The sequence below is a fragment of the Microcebus murinus genome, chromosome 9, assembly GCF_040939455.1.
Source record: "Microcebus murinus isolate Inina chromosome 9, M.murinus_Inina_mat1.0, whole genome shotgun sequence".
Taxonomy (NCBI): Eukaryota; Metazoa; Chordata; class Mammalia; order Primates; family Cheirogaleidae; genus Microcebus; species Microcebus murinus.
In genome coordinates this window covers 32,221,213-32,236,868 of record NC_134112.1, presented here as the reverse complement: position 1 = coordinate 32,236,868, position 15,656 = coordinate 32,221,213, and the positions used below count along the sequence as shown (strand labels likewise).

At 38.2% G+C, this 15,656-nt stretch overlaps 1 protein-coding gene across 1 annotated transcript in view; it reads left to right on the top strand.

The window, feature by feature from the left end:
* HDAC9 (histone deacetylase 9) overlaps positions 1-15,656 on the top strand; it is an 873,646-nt gene that overhangs the window by 649,695 nt on the left and 208,295 nt on the right. Inside the window, exon 18 of the mRNA XM_076006392.1 lies at positions 1,814-1,863. Coding sequence (XP_075862507.1) covers positions 1,814-1,863 — 50 coding nt within the window. The remainder of the gene's footprint in view (positions 1-1,813; positions 1,864-15,656) is intronic.

The window sequence follows — 15,656 nt, the reverse complement described above, 5'->3', positions numbered from 1 at the left end:
AATTATTTTTAGTACATTATAATATATTTATCCCTTTTCATTGACTATGAATGAAGAATTCAGACATTAAAATATATATATATATTTTAATTTCACAGGTGACATATGAATTTGCTCTTGGAAAATACTCAAGGATACAGAAATATCTTTGTTAAAAGCAACAATATAAGAAAACTTTACCCCTCTCTATGCTATCCAGACATTTTTTTATGTGTCTTTTACTGGTGCCAGTATTCCAGTTTTAATATTATTACATGATATGTATATTTTTTCTGTTGACTTCTCATCTTTTTTATGAAGATCTATGTAACTAGATGTCTTCATTTGCATTTTTCTTTATCATTTTCCATCTTTCAGTAATTGCATTTGAAAAACCTACTCCTACAATTTATTGTTTTCAAAATAAACTTTTTTTTTTTTTTTTTTTTTTTTTGAGACAGAGTCTCGCTTTGTTGCCCAGGCTAGAGTGAGTGCCGTGGCGTCAGCCTAGCTCACAGCAACCTCAAACTCCTGGGCTCGAGTCACCATGCCCGGCTAATTTTTTTTTTTTTATATATATATCAGTTGGCCAATTAATTTCTTTCTATTTATAGTAGAGACGAGGTCTCGCTCTTGCTCAGGCTGGTTTTGAACTCCTGACCTTGAGCAATCCGCCCACCTCGGCCTCCCAAGAGCTAGGATTACAGGCGTGAGCCACAGCGCCCGGCCCAAAATAAACTTTTTTTTGGTGACAGTAAAAGATATTTAGACTTCTAGTAACATGGCATTCCACCACAAAGCTGTTTTCAATTTTAATTCTTAGTATCATTGATCATCAACAGGACAAATGAGTGAAATAGGAAAACTGGAGGTTTGTATCTGGTTCTACCACTGACCTGCTGAAATGACCTGGGTTACTTCAGAACCATCTGGTCATGAGATAGAAATGTTCACTGCCTTTCCATTCAGCTTCCTCACCGGCATATTTTATTTAGTGTTAGAGGTTTAGGAGCAGTTACTACTATTTTCTCTATTATGTAATAGATAATGTTGAAAATAAAAGGGCAGGCAAACAAAATAATTACTAAAAGTCCTATAAAATATCAGTTCCAAGAGACAATCACAATTAAGATTTTTGCATATATTTTTAAAGATTTTAAAATTCATATTGATATTATATGGAGCCCCAAATGGGATTATTCTTTCATAATAATTCTTTCTCAAAAGTGTCTTGCTTGAACAACTGTGAATGTTAGAGAGGTTTATGGTGTACTTGGCTTTAGCTATATCTTTAGTAGATGTAGCTACTTATATTAATAGCTAAGAAATTAAGAATAAGTCTATACATTTGAGAAGCTATTTTAAAATATGAAATTTAAAAAAAAATGACAGTGTATGGCGTCATAAACCTTGTGGCTCAAAAGATCCCATTGGAGCAACATACTCAGTGAATAGCTGAGTTCCTATAAGTTATACATTTAAAAATTATTATATATAGTATGGATATGTAGGACAATTTTTTAAAAATCTTGTAACTCAAATCTCATGGGCACATACTTGTTCTTGTGGAGCAATAGACTCAATATGTAAATAATATTTGTATTGGTTTGTTTTGAGTTCTAACCTGTGTATACATATAGATAGAAAAATTCTGAAATTTAACTCTATTGAATAATTAATCTACCATTTTATCAATTTCCTTGAGTCAAGTGATAAATACCATTTGACATAATATTATATGTTAATAAATACCAAACTTTTAAAATTATATTTATACTATAAATTTATATATATGTATATATATATATTTTATGTGTGTCTTCCTACTATATAGGTGGTGACTCTCAAAAGTTTTTTTCCTCACTACCTTGTGGTGGACTTGGGGTAAGTATTAGTTTATTTACTCATTTTAAATAACACAAACTTATATGACAAATCTTTGATTTATCTATTCAGTTATGTTGAGTCTGTTTCTCAGTAAAGGTTGTACTAGACTTCAGGACTGGCTACATAATTTGCAGGGCTAAGTGCCAAATGAAAATGCAGAGCCGCTTGTTCAAAACTTATTAAAAATTTGAATATGGTGGTAACATAGAATTAAACCAAGAGTGAAGCCTTTGTGACCATAAGTTCTTGTGTGACTGCACGGGTCAAACACTCATGAAGCCAGCTCTGCTAGACTTTTCTATAGCTGGAGAAACAGTAATAAGAGGGTTTAGCACAGTTTTGCAGCAGAATTCGATTTTCAATAGAATCACGCTGAATACATTATATTCCTGGTGAAAATGGCATAAACTTTATAAAGTGCTTTGCATCGTGAGACATTTTGATTGTGAACTCCCTAGGGACATCTTTGTCTTCAATAATTAACAAAACCTTTTGACCCAAGATATTTATACTACATTTCAAGAACAAATTTGCTTGAACCCAGCAATGTATGAAGAAAAATGTCTACGTTTTTGTGGATGATTAGACCATAGCCTATAACCTGAAATCTATTTAAATTTAACCCTTGCTAGCAACAAACCATCATCCTGCAAAACTAAGTGTTAAGTTGTGCTAGGACAACGTAATTTTAGGTAAGGTTTCCAAGGACTAAGATATTTAAGTCAATTAGGTTTCCTGGGTATTGATAGGACAGAACAAAAGCAGTCACATGTATATGACGTTTTAGACAATTTTTTGCTATAACTAAGTTTTATACAGGGAAATTCCATATTGTTTTCAGTTCATTCTATCATTTTAATGAGGCCAGATTTAGTGAAAGGTAGTTTTTTGTTCCTTTACCTGTGATTCTGCCCCCTTCTGGAAATAAAAATGGCAACTACAGCCGTTTGTATCTGTTTAGACTTTATATAGTTTCATAACAACTTTATAAAATAGTCATTATTATTAATACCATTTTGCAGATGAGAAACAGAAGGCTCAGAGAAGTGGTTTTCCTGAAGTCAATATAGTAAAGGGTGAAAAGCTGAAAGTATAGGGGTTCATGTGCATATCCATGTGAAGGAGTTCCAAAAGAGTTTTCTAGACCTATCCATGTTTTCATCTCTAACAAACTGGCTGCGGCCTCCCTCACACCCTGGTGCCCAGCAGTGCCGCTGTGTGGTGAATGTGGTGTGGCCCGCTTTGTTATGGCTCTCCAATGGCTTGTGCTTTTTGACTGCCAGCACAGGACAGTCAGCACCCCACCTTAATGCTCACTCATTTTTTAGCAAACCTCTTGTGGAGCCAGGAGCTTGCAAGATTATTCTAGAAAGCAGAGGGCAAATTCACTTTTAAAGTGGGTCTCATTGGCTTTTGTGCTTATTTTCTAACATCCCAAGTGGCTATTTTATAAGAATGACAGCTTACCTGCAAATTAGGCTAAGTATGAAACAAAGCAAATGACTACTTAATGGGAACAGTGATGTGGAGGAAATCAAAGCTATTTAAAGTGCTGTGGGCATCCAGCTCCAGTCATTTACAGGTACAGATGGTGCCCGACTTACGATGGTCTGACTTACAATTTTACCACTGTACGATGGTGTAAAAGCGATATGCATTCAGTAAAAACCATACAACCATTCTGTTTTCCACTTTCAATACAGTATTCAATAAATTGCATGAGGTATTCAACATTTTATTATAAAGTAGACTTAGTGTTAGATGACTTTGCCTAACTGGAGGCTAATGTCAATATTCTGAGCATGTTTCAGGTAGGCTTGGCAAAGCTATGATGTTCAGTAGGCTAGGGTATTAAATGCATTTTCAACTTAATTTTTGACTTACAATGGGTTTATTGGACCTAACTGGACTGTAGGCTGAGGGGCATCTGTACATTTAGTTCATGACTCAGAGCTGAACTGAGGACAGCTCCCTAGCACTCCTCTCCGGAATCTCACCTGGGAGGCGCCTCTAACTCACTATCCACTGAACATAAAGCATCTCTACTCAACTGTTCTAAACCTATACCAAAGTAACTTCTTATTCTTTACCCAGAACTGCTTTAGTAAACTTGTATGAGTGACCAAGGTATGAATATATACTGCTGCTTCTGGCCTGTACATCCAACATAAAGCACAGTGCAGGGCATAAAATAAGTCCTTAATGTTTCCAGATACTGACCTAATCTGGACGGGGGCAGCAGTGGTGGTGGATAAATCCAGTGTGGGCAGGCAGAGGCAGGAAGAGGAAGCCTGGATTAGCTTGACTCCATTAGTGCTAGAGAAGGGTGGGGAGAGAGGTGTTGTATCAAACGGCTTGTGTGTCTTCTGGTGGTGTTTTGGTAGGTCCAAGTGAGTGTGAATGTGTGTGTGTATGTGTGCAAGCTTGAACTTGCTGATGTTCTGGCGAACTAGTTTGATTCGATCTTTTTGTTTTTGTTTTCAATTCAAAGTTATAAATTGTGTTCTTAGCCATTTAAGAGCCATCTTGTACAAGTCCTAGGAGAAACTCTGGGTTCTCTAGATTTGCACTAGTCTACACTTTCACCTCCAAGACAATCCCAGGCATATTAACTATACAAAACATCCCCAGTATGAGCTTGGAGTGGCCTGACTTGGCAACATGCAGCACCCTGGGCAGCTTGGAAACTCTTGAAATGCGGAAATTGCTTTTGTCTTAAGGCACAGTTCTGGCTCAGATTGTCTAAGCTGGACCCATTGATTTCAATTCTAAAACACTTGATGATCCCCAATTATGAAAGTAAACTCTAGTCCCCAAGAGCTGCAGTCCCCAAACCCTGGGCTGCAGCTCAGTACCAGTTGGTCTGTGGCCTATTAGGAACTGTGCTGAGTCACTGCCTGAGTTCCTGCCCAGTCTCATAGAAAAATTGGCTTCCATGAAATTTAGTAACTGAGCACACAGCAGGCGGTGAGCTGCAGGTGGGCAAGCTAAACTTCATCTGTATTTATAGCTGCTCCCTCATTGTTCATATTAACACCTGAGTTCTGCCATCCTTCCCCCCACTGCCCCTGGAAAAATTGTCTTCCAGGAAATGGATCCCTGGTGCCAAAAAGGTTGGGGACCACTGCGCTAGAGGATATAACTTCATTCTAGATGGCTTTGTTATATACATACTGCATGTTGATAGATTAATTGACTTTTGAGGAGACTACTTGGAGAATTATGAAATTAAAATTTCTACTTCTTATTAAATTTTTCCCTAAAATTGCATATAGTAATTACAGTGCTGGCCAAACAGCACAAAGGTGAATGGTATTTAAGCTGTTTTAAAATGTGCTCTCCAGAATTGCCCTTTGAGCAAAAAAATCTCAAGGTTTCCGAATTCCTTTGTGTTTGCTCCTCATTTTCTTTAGTTACTATGGCATGACTCATTTCTGATGACTATGTGATTACACTACAAGAAAATGCGCCAGTTGAAAAGAACGTTTGACCAAATCCCAGTACTTGGTCATTGCATAGTGAAAAAGATAATTCAGGGACTCTGCAAACAAAAGCCAGGGAAGGACCACTTTAGTTTTCACTCCTCAGGGTATATCACTAAAAATAGTGATCATTTTCCTGGCCATCTGACCTGCTGCTGTGTGAAGAAATCTTGAAGTCATTTCTCAGCCTTATTTTCCCCTCTTCACTTGATAGGCCACAAAAAAAAAGAAAAGAAAAAAAAAAAAAAAGAAACCCACAAAAGCAAGGACGAGCAGGCTTTTATGATAATGTCGTCATCAGCTCCCAGCTTCAAACACTTCTGCGGCTTTTGAGTTGTCATTTATAACTTGGAACTGAATCGACCCATAATTCCCCCGATACACTTAGAGAAATTGATAACAGACTCTGCGCTTCTTTTATGGCTCGGAGGAGGCAACTCCAATCACATCACTATTGGCAGGCAATATTATTTTCTGACATGGTTGTAAAAGTATAAAGGGGCTTATGGCATTTGTTTAGATGAGGAATGGGCTCTCAAGCTGTGCTGGGGTTTACGGGACCAGATCAGTGAGAAGCAAAGGGAATATGATGTTTGCAAACAGGATATGATTTTATATAAGTTTGAGTTTCATGCTCTGTTCCCTGGGGAAAGCCCTGCAGACAGCAGAGAATTCCACTTTTATCCTACAACAGACAAGCTCCCAGTGCCAAAAGGCAGAAAAATAAACGTGGTCAATGGGTAGTGTCAGAACCTTGATTGGAAGAGGAGGAGCCGAGGAGGAGGCCGGACAATTCCCTGGGAGGAATGAGGAATTGCAGAGCATGGGCAGATTCCGGGTCTGCCTAACGTGTCGAAGTTATGCCAAAAATGAGGCTCTGGGAGGTTGAACCAAGGCACCTTCTCTGGCAGCAATTCAGTGAATCTGTGAACACAAAGCCAGCTTTTCTTTACAAACTTTTACTCTGTCCATATTCTACTTGATTACACCTAGATCAGACTTTAGGAATGTCATTTCTGTGATTTGGGAAGGGGGAGATGGGGAGAAGGGTTAGGTGATTATGAAGGGGGTATAATTTAAGGCTCATATCAATTGCTCTGATGTTTTCTGCAGGCATTTAAGTTGTATACTGACTATACTCTACCTTCATATTACTTTTCTAGTTATTATACCACATTGATCCTTCACATTTATTCTCCCCATTAACAGTAAACAAAGTTTCAAAGGGCTGCACTGATTTTTCCTTTCTATTGGAATACCATTGAACAACTTTTATTTTATGAATAAACTTATGGACACACAGTTAAATTCAAGGGGACACAAAGGTTTGGTTAATGATACATTTTACAGCTGTGACTGAGGATGATCTTCTCTGAAACCAAACCCATATTTTAGATGACATAATATATGCCATCGGATCAGGAGTGAAGGGCGGGAAAAGGAAGATAGGCTTGTTGCCAATGACTAGGCAAGGTGCAGAATGCAAAGCCTAATGAGGCAAGACCAGTGCTCGCAATCGCTTGGGGACTGTGCATCTGGCCGGTTTGGATAAATCCTGTGCTATGTGAGCACAGAGGAGGCAGCTTTCAAAACAGAAAAGAAAGAGGGGAGTGGGGGTTACTCACACAGTCATGAGCTGAATCTCCAAGAATAATTAGTAATAAGTGCGTTTGTGTGAGTTGTGTATTGAGGGGTGGTATGAGTGTAGAGTGGGGGTGAGGGGACAGCCAGGCATTGACTGTTCAGGCTATACTGACATGCCCTATTTTTGACAATTGTATCAAGCTGTTGCCAATTAGTAGAGAATTTTCTTTTCGTCCTCCAAAAAGAAAAGAAAAAAAACTACCTAATGTTTGTGCCAAAATTTTGGATGTTCCTGAGGTTTTAATATTGAATCAGGAACCTCTTTCTTCATGTTATTCCCACCCAATTACCCTGAGCAGGCACAATGCCTTTTGTTTCACGAGCAGAAAGAGGAAGGGGTGGCATGTGCTTCTCACATGCAGTAATCAGGATAATGTTGATTTCCCTTATATTAATGTTCTACTGGCTTGTAATCAGTACTTCCTTTCTTCCACTGCTGCTATCAAAGATGCATCACCGTCCTCTTCACTTCAGCAAAATAAGAGGCTCTACCCTGATTTGGAATCTCCCCATCTCTCCTTCCTAATTGTATTTCGATTTTCTTTAGTTTTAAACTTGATGCATATGATACGAGCAGGAACACTCCACAGCACATGGAAAAAGTAAAGCTGATAAGCCACCTTAATGAAACTGAGAATTTTGTTTCATGCTGTGGATTCCACAACAAAATTATGTTGTCTCAGACTTGGGAAATTTAGTACAAAATATTATTCAACTCAGGAAATTTCTTCTAAATGACGAAGGAAGTTTCCAGCATCACATAGCTTATGCTAATTGTGTATACTCAATAACAATCATAGAGATGTAGACAACACTCCCTACAGAGATACACATACATACATTATCCTGTGTTTACTGCAATATGTGAAATTTTATAGAATAACTAAGCATCTGATGTCCATTGCAGGGAAGAGGAAAATTAGAAGTGAAAACCTTAACTTCCTCTTTAATTCACTTAGTTGTAGCATCTCATCTGCAATTAAAGTCTTCGGATTGCTTTGACGTTATGGCTAAGCACAACAGGATGAGTTTTAAAATAAGAATACTTCATTTAATTATTTAAAGTAAACATAAATATTGCAAAGCTATTAAAATTCTGTTGTCAAAATGAGATGGCTGAAAAATACCATCATGAAAAGTTTTACACTTTCTTTTTACATTCTTGGAATCAGAACACTTATTTAAAAAAAAATACATATATATATATATATTCTTAAATATACAAGCAACAATGTCAGCCAAAGTAATGTCAATAACAGGAAGGAAAAAAACATATCCATTCCTGGAATTTCTTTTTCTCTGTTCTTTAATAATTTTCTTTATTTGCCCATGTGCCTTGGTTATAAAACACTGGGACAAGAAGAAATTGCGCTATAGACTCTGTGGTTGCTGAGGGTAAATAAATAGATTTGATGAACTTTAAACTTCTCTATAACTTAGAAGATCTATGGTTCTAAGAAATAAAATTGAGAAATTAAAACATACATGACTAAATTTGAATATATGATCATCTATTAATTGCCATTTCAGGCTGTCAAGGAGACATAGGCTTTAGGTTAAATAAAAATTTAAAGTAGGCAAGGGAAATGAGACTTCCTAGAAGAAAGGAATGTTGCAAAAGCCTGCACTGCAGCTAAATCTAGGTCCTCTTCAGCTTTTTATTTTGATATTAAAAAACCACATTTGTATTTTTCCTTTGTCATAATTCTATCCTGAATAGTTCCAGATCAAGATATTCATCCCTGTAACAAACTGATATCCAATACCGACTATTGACATGTCATTATTGCACTTGTCTTTGTGAAGTATTTTAACCAAAAATTCAGTAAAACAGAACTTCTAAGTTTTCAGTGATGTAAAACAATACATTTTTTTCCAAATTCAAAGCTAAAATAAACTAATTTCCTGAATTCTTGAGCCATAAGTAGGCAATTCGCAGCAGAGTCACTAGAATTTAATCATTCCAAACTTCTAGAAGAACCCACAGCTTCTGACTCCTAGGCCACCAGTATCATTATTACTATAAAATGTCTTAACTTTAAATGTAAAATAATAAGTAAAATCAAGGTATTGAATAACAAAGCAATGATTCACTTAGCAACAAAGCATGGACTGAATTGTTAATTTTATGAAGACTAATAAGACTACTAAAGGTATATTAATAATATTTGAGAATTTTATGTATCTGAAATTATTTGGTTAATTTATTCTGTTATATCCTAAATAATATGATTTATATTGCTTCTAATTGGTATTTACCATAGATGCATATAGGCATACCTTGGAGAGATTGTGGATTCAGTTCCAGACCACTGCGATAGAGCAAATATCACAGTAAAGCAAGTCACACCAATTTTTTGGTTTCCCAGTGCATATAAAAGTTATGTTTATACTATACTCTAGTCTATTAAGTGTGCAATAGCATTATATCTAAAACAAAAATATGTATATCTTAATATAAAATACTTTATTGCTAAAAAACGCTAACAATCATCTGAGCCTTCAGCAAGTTGTAATCTTTTGGCTGATGGAAGGTTTTGCCTCAGTGTTGAGGGCCTTGCTCTGGATTAGGGTTTGGTTTAAGGGAATGTTGTGGCTGGTTTGATCTTCTATCCAGACCACTAAAACTTTCTCCATATCAGCAATAAGGCTCTTTTGCTTTCTTATCATTCATGTGTTTACTGGAGTAGCACTTTTAATTTCCTTCGGGAACTTTTTTCTTTGCATTTACAACTTGGCCGTTTGGGGCAAGAGGCCTAGCTTTCAGCCTATCTCAACTTTCAACATGTCTTCCTCACTAAGCTTAAGCAATTCTTAGCTTTTGATTTAAAACAAGATGCTAGACTCTTCCTTGCACTTGAACACTTAGAGGCCATTGTATGGTTATTAGTTTGCCTAATTTTAAAATCTTGTGTCTCAGGGAATAGAGAGGCCTTAGGAGAGGGAGAGAAACAAGGGGATGGCTGGTTGGTGGAGCAGTCAGAGCACACACATTTATCAATTAAGTTTACTGTCTTATATAGGTGAGGTTCACTGCATCCCTGAACAATTACAATATTATAATAAATCAAATATCACTGATCATAGAATCACTATATCCGATATAGTAATAATCTAAAAGTTTGAAATACTGCAAGAATTACCAATATGTGATAGAGACATGACGTGAGCAAATGCTGTTGGAAAAATGGTACCAATTGACTTTTCTACACAGGGTTGCCACAAACCTTCAATTTCTAAAAAACACAATCTCTGTGATGCACGATAAAACAAAGCAAAATAAAATGAGATTTGCCTGTATAGATGCCTCCTGATAATGTTTAAAGACTTCTCAAAGTAATTCTGTATTATTTTGAATGTGACCATTCAAAGAAATTAAAAAAAAAAAACAAGGCCTACAAGTAATGAAATTCTTTGCTGCTAAATAGAGCACTCCCCCCTCCCCCCCCCGCCCCAATCTGTTGCCTCTCTTTTAGGCCATTTAACATCCATTCATTCACTAATAAATAAATATGTATTTCGAGTCTCCTGTGTGCTAAGTATAAGCAACATCTAGCCTCGTTGGTTTTCTTACTTTTTTGGTTTTTCTCCTTTTCAATTCCCACTCATATATCTTATTAAACTTACCACTTAGACTCTCTGTTGATTTTCTTCAGTTCCTATTTGTCAAATCTGATGGGAAAGATCTGGACAACTCGGAAAATACAGGCAGAAGGTACTCAGACCTGAACATGATTCCAATTCATTTTTCTGATGAAACGTTTCTGTAGGATAGGCTTTCTGTCCCAGCCTTCTTTGATGGAGGCATCAAATTCTCATTCCGAGAGCGAGGAACTGCAGTATCCAGCATCCGTCCACTATTTGATTAATAGCAAATGGGAAAGAAGTTTGAAGCCCAGTACTAATTGGTGCAAACTATTCTCTGTGCTTCTGGACTTATTCACAGCTTCTGGTGGCTAACCTCAACTTGGGGCAGGATTCATTTGCTCACTTATTATTCAACATAGATATTATGCAACAAATATTTATTGAGTACTGATTATATGCCAGGAACTGAAGATATGGTACTGAACAAAACAGAAAAAATATTATCCTGATGGCTCTTGTAGTCTACTGGAGGAGACAGATAAGCAAATATGTATGAGTTTAAATATGTGTGTATGTGTGTGTGATGATGAATAGTATAGAGAAAAGAAAGCAAGGAAGGGGACGTGGTGTCTTGCAGGGTTGGGCACAGAACTGGTAGTTAATGGGAAGGTAGATATTAGACTCAATGGGTGAGGGGTGACCTGGGAGTACTGGCTTCTTGGGGTGACTGATTTAAAGTGGGGCATGGGGAACAATGAGATTCCAGCTGAGAGTGCAAAGGAGAGTGATGGGGAAGCAATGAAAGTTCAGAGAGTAGGGAGGAGGCTTGCCAAGACTGCTCAGTGCTCTGGGGCCCCACCCTTACTCCCACCCTTTAATATGTGGACAACTAAGGGTAGAGATGTTCCATCCAGAATACACAGGGCTCCTGACATTCATTTTGATTCCCAGATTGAGGTGTGTGATAGAAGTTGACATGGCAAGTTGGATTTATGGCACCGCCTAAGGTCCTGACATCTTTCTTAAGATTTGGCTATGGAGGTCTGGAGAAGGTTGGGGTTAGCACACACTTATTTAGGCTCTCAAAGCTGTAGGGTTCAGTATCAGGTCCTGGGCTGCAAGATATCTGTCTGGGTGGCTCCAGATCTTAGTGGTATTATGGGATTTGGGATTCCCAGTCCCTGGGGATGTAACTTTTCTATTTAAATTGGACAGCTGAAAATTAGATACAGTACCCTAACACCTGCCCATTTTCAAGTATGATAAAAATGTTCTGACATTTGCATGACATTCCCACATACTTATTCATGTGCATTTTAGTGACTTCTTGAATGACACTGTTACATTGTGGCCTCAGTTGTCTCCAGCTGGTCCCTCCTGATTTATGTCTGAGATGTGAGATCCAGGATAACTCATTTGTTGACCCCGTTAAGTTAGTGCATGGACCAAAGGATGCTGATTGCTCCATTTTCATTTGCCCAATTTTGTGTTGCATGTATACAGTGCATAAACATAAACATTGGAGTCTGAGTTGAGTAATATTTTTTACTATTACTTTAACAATCAGTACTAATCCTCAGTATCCTCAATGTGATGAATCATTAAAATTTTTGCTTGTGTTATTTAGGACTCTAACCATCTACGAAAAATAGTAACCCTTAACTTTTACACAAATGGTGTCCAGTGGATTGCCTTTAATGATAGGATTATCCATCAAGTAAAGAGATGGTTAAGGTGCCCTGGAGTAGACAGGGCAAGAGAGCATCCTTTAAAATATGCCATACTGGTTCTTGCAGAACTAAGCTGATTCACAGCCTCACGGCAGAGAGTAGCCATTCTATACAGCAAGCGTCCAATGATAACCTACCTCCATCTCTTTTCACTTTCAAAATAATCCTAGGGGTCTTATTACCAAAGATATAACTGAGGGATTCCTATACTATAGAAAATGAAGCTGAGGCTCGAAGAGGTGAGTAACTTGTTCAAGTCACACCATTAGTAGGTGGTGGAATAGAGATGGCTTGATTCCCAAGTTCTTGACCACAATACTGTGTGCACACAACTCACCATAATTTCAACCCCATATGATTGTCAACACTCCTTTCCCAAGTGAGAATAGCCCTAACCATAAGAAAGCAAAATTGCTTTTTTTGCCAAGAGCATTCTCTTTTTTATTGGAATTCCTATGAAGTATTAAATCCATGCAGTCAAACATCATCAATTTTGGGTAAAAAATTACACAGCTGTACACAACGTTTCAACCCTAACTAGAACACTGAAAAATCTCTGCCCTTGGACCAAATCACCGTGGGATGAGTTAGAGAGAATTTCATTTCACACATCTACTGACTCAAAGTTAATTTTATTAAGCTGCTCTCTCTGTAGGAATGGGACTCTAACATATACTGTCCAATGAATAAAAAGATTAGCATATTAAGAAGTCACTTTACGCAGTGTGTAAGTTAAATGAAGAAGCAGTTGAGAAACACTAAAATGATATCACTTGCGTCTATCTCAGTAAAAAATGACCAGCAGTTCACTGAAATAGAATCACAATAGGAGATCTGAAATTCCTTGACTGGCCATGTAACCCACAGGAATCCATATATTACTTGGCAAATCTATGAGTTCACTAGTATCTTAAGTAAGGATCCTTTAAGTCCAAGATGTAGCACTTTTGCCAGAACAAACACACTCCTCTGCTTGTTCTTGTTACTGGCAAGTAAATAGCAAAGGGATATTTTTTGTGAAGATGAAGAGTGACTAGAAATGGCACATGCAAGGTCACTGGAGCTGCCAGAAAGCAGTCGATCATACTGCGTGATGGCTTGTGGCGGAGCATTAATGCACACGGCATGCCCCTCGCCTCCCCCACCTGCCACATGAATAGTTCACGCCTTCCTTCCATATGGAATCTCAGTCACACTATTCATTAGTCATATCCATGGTTTTACTTGGAATCTGAAGGTCTTCCCTGTAGCTGCTGTGTTTCCTTTTCATCTCACCATGACTAAAGAAGCTAAGGTGTGGGCATTATAACCTACAAGTGATCCCAAGGGGATGGGCTGTCATTCATGTCTTCCTCTCGGTGTTGAACAAAAGAGAGAAAGCATGTGGGTTCACCCTCCCGTTGTCATCATAAATCCACACTAGCTCCATTTCAAGAGTCTCAGGGTTTCAGCAGAACATCTAACATGAAATGAATATACACATTCAAGGAGCTGGCGTGCTCTATCACGTAGGAGAAGGGAGAACAGGAGAACACCCGTTGTTACAGGCTGCAGAGCTGATTGAAGAAGAATACAATGCAGAATACCAAGGTTCTCGGCCCCAAATTATGGCTGTCACCATCATCCTACAGGAGGAAAAAAGTGACAGTAACCTAGAATTGTAGAGGACTTTCAAGAAGTATTGACGTGTTGACTCCTAAGGAACTGCAGAACTGCTCCTGCATGGTTTTATAATTTTAGGGGAAGCACCCTTTTGCCCAGTTTGAGTCTGAGAAACCATTGGTGCAAAGGCTCTGTTAATTATTATTTCACTTATCTGAGCCTCAGTTTCTGTACTTATGAAACAGGTTAACTAGTTGCACTATAGTGAGAATGAAATGTGATAATGTAAGCTATCTATGGCAGCTGTATGTGGAAATGGGCACTGCTTCATTCCATGGTGTAGCCTTGCATATGTTCATTCCACAGACAGTAAATAGACTGCCTGATTTAACAGGTTCTGCAAAGTCCTTCAACCCTGACCTACCAACCCAACTATGGTCTACCATTAGAAGCATGGCACTGTGGGGAAACTTATGCAGAGAGGGGGGCACATTTTTTCCAGAAGCCTGTTATGAAGTACATGGGCAGAGAATTTTAATCTAGGAATTCCAAAATCTGGATTCAAATCTTTATAATTGTCACTGCCTCAAAAGTGCTTCTCCAGCTTTAAAGTCCAGATTCCAACCCAGCAGGACTGGATGTGGCCTGGGATTCTCCATTTCTCACACACTCGGGTGATGGCACTGCTGCTCCTCCGTGGACCACATTTTGAGTGGCAAGATGCTGTAAGACCACGAACACACAAATCACTTAACTTTTCTGGGTCTCAGTTTCTTTGCCCACGGAGTAAAGTGATAAATGAAATGTGATTTATCGTCTTCTCTGGAGATCAAATGTGGCATTAATATGTGGTAATACTTTATCCAAATTTAAAACAGCTTTTTAAAAAAAAGTCATTTTCCTTGAGATATCAGATAGCAGGTTCCCATTAGCTTGTCACTGGGGATCTAGTTGACTTAAGTCTTAGGCAGTCTGTCTCCCTTGGGCAAATAGTTACAAAGCAAGGAAGTTTCCATGAAAAGCAGGGGTGATCCATGACAACAGAGGTGCAGGGCACTGGGGTCGGTGCAGATGTTGCTGGGTGATTTAGTGAAGTAGCATCATTGCAGGATGATGCACAAAAGGAAGCACATTGCAGGATGATGCACAGATGCTGGCGAGTGAGAGCTGGAAGTCTCAGCACATGCTAACTGAGGAAGAGAGAAGGCGCTTCACTAAATCGTGTATATTTCAGAGCCTGCACAAGGAAAGATTTTTATATTGCAGTTTAGATATTTTAGCCACAGTACAACTACTCTGTCAAGAAAAATATCTCCATAGGATTCATTTGTTCTCATTCATTAATTCATTCCCTTGACAAAATTTATTAAGCATCTATTATGTGTAAGACCGTGAAGATAGGGTGGTTGAAAGACAGACACCCATAGCCCTGCACTTATGCCACTTAGTGTAGCTCTTCTGACATATCATTAAGAAGAAGGCTATAGAACAAGCACGATAGAACATCTTTTAAAAGTTCGTGTTTGTATTAGTCTAGCTAGGGCTGCCATAATAAAAAAAAAAAAAAAACAAAAGACTGGGTGGCTTAAACAACAGAAATTTATTTTCTCACAATTCTGGAGGCTGAAAGTCTAAGATCAAGGTGTTGACAGGTTTGGTTTCTCCTGAGGCCTCTCTCCTTGGTGGGCAGATGGCTGTCTTCTCATTGTGTCCTTGTATAGCTTTTCTGTGTGCAGGCGCGTTC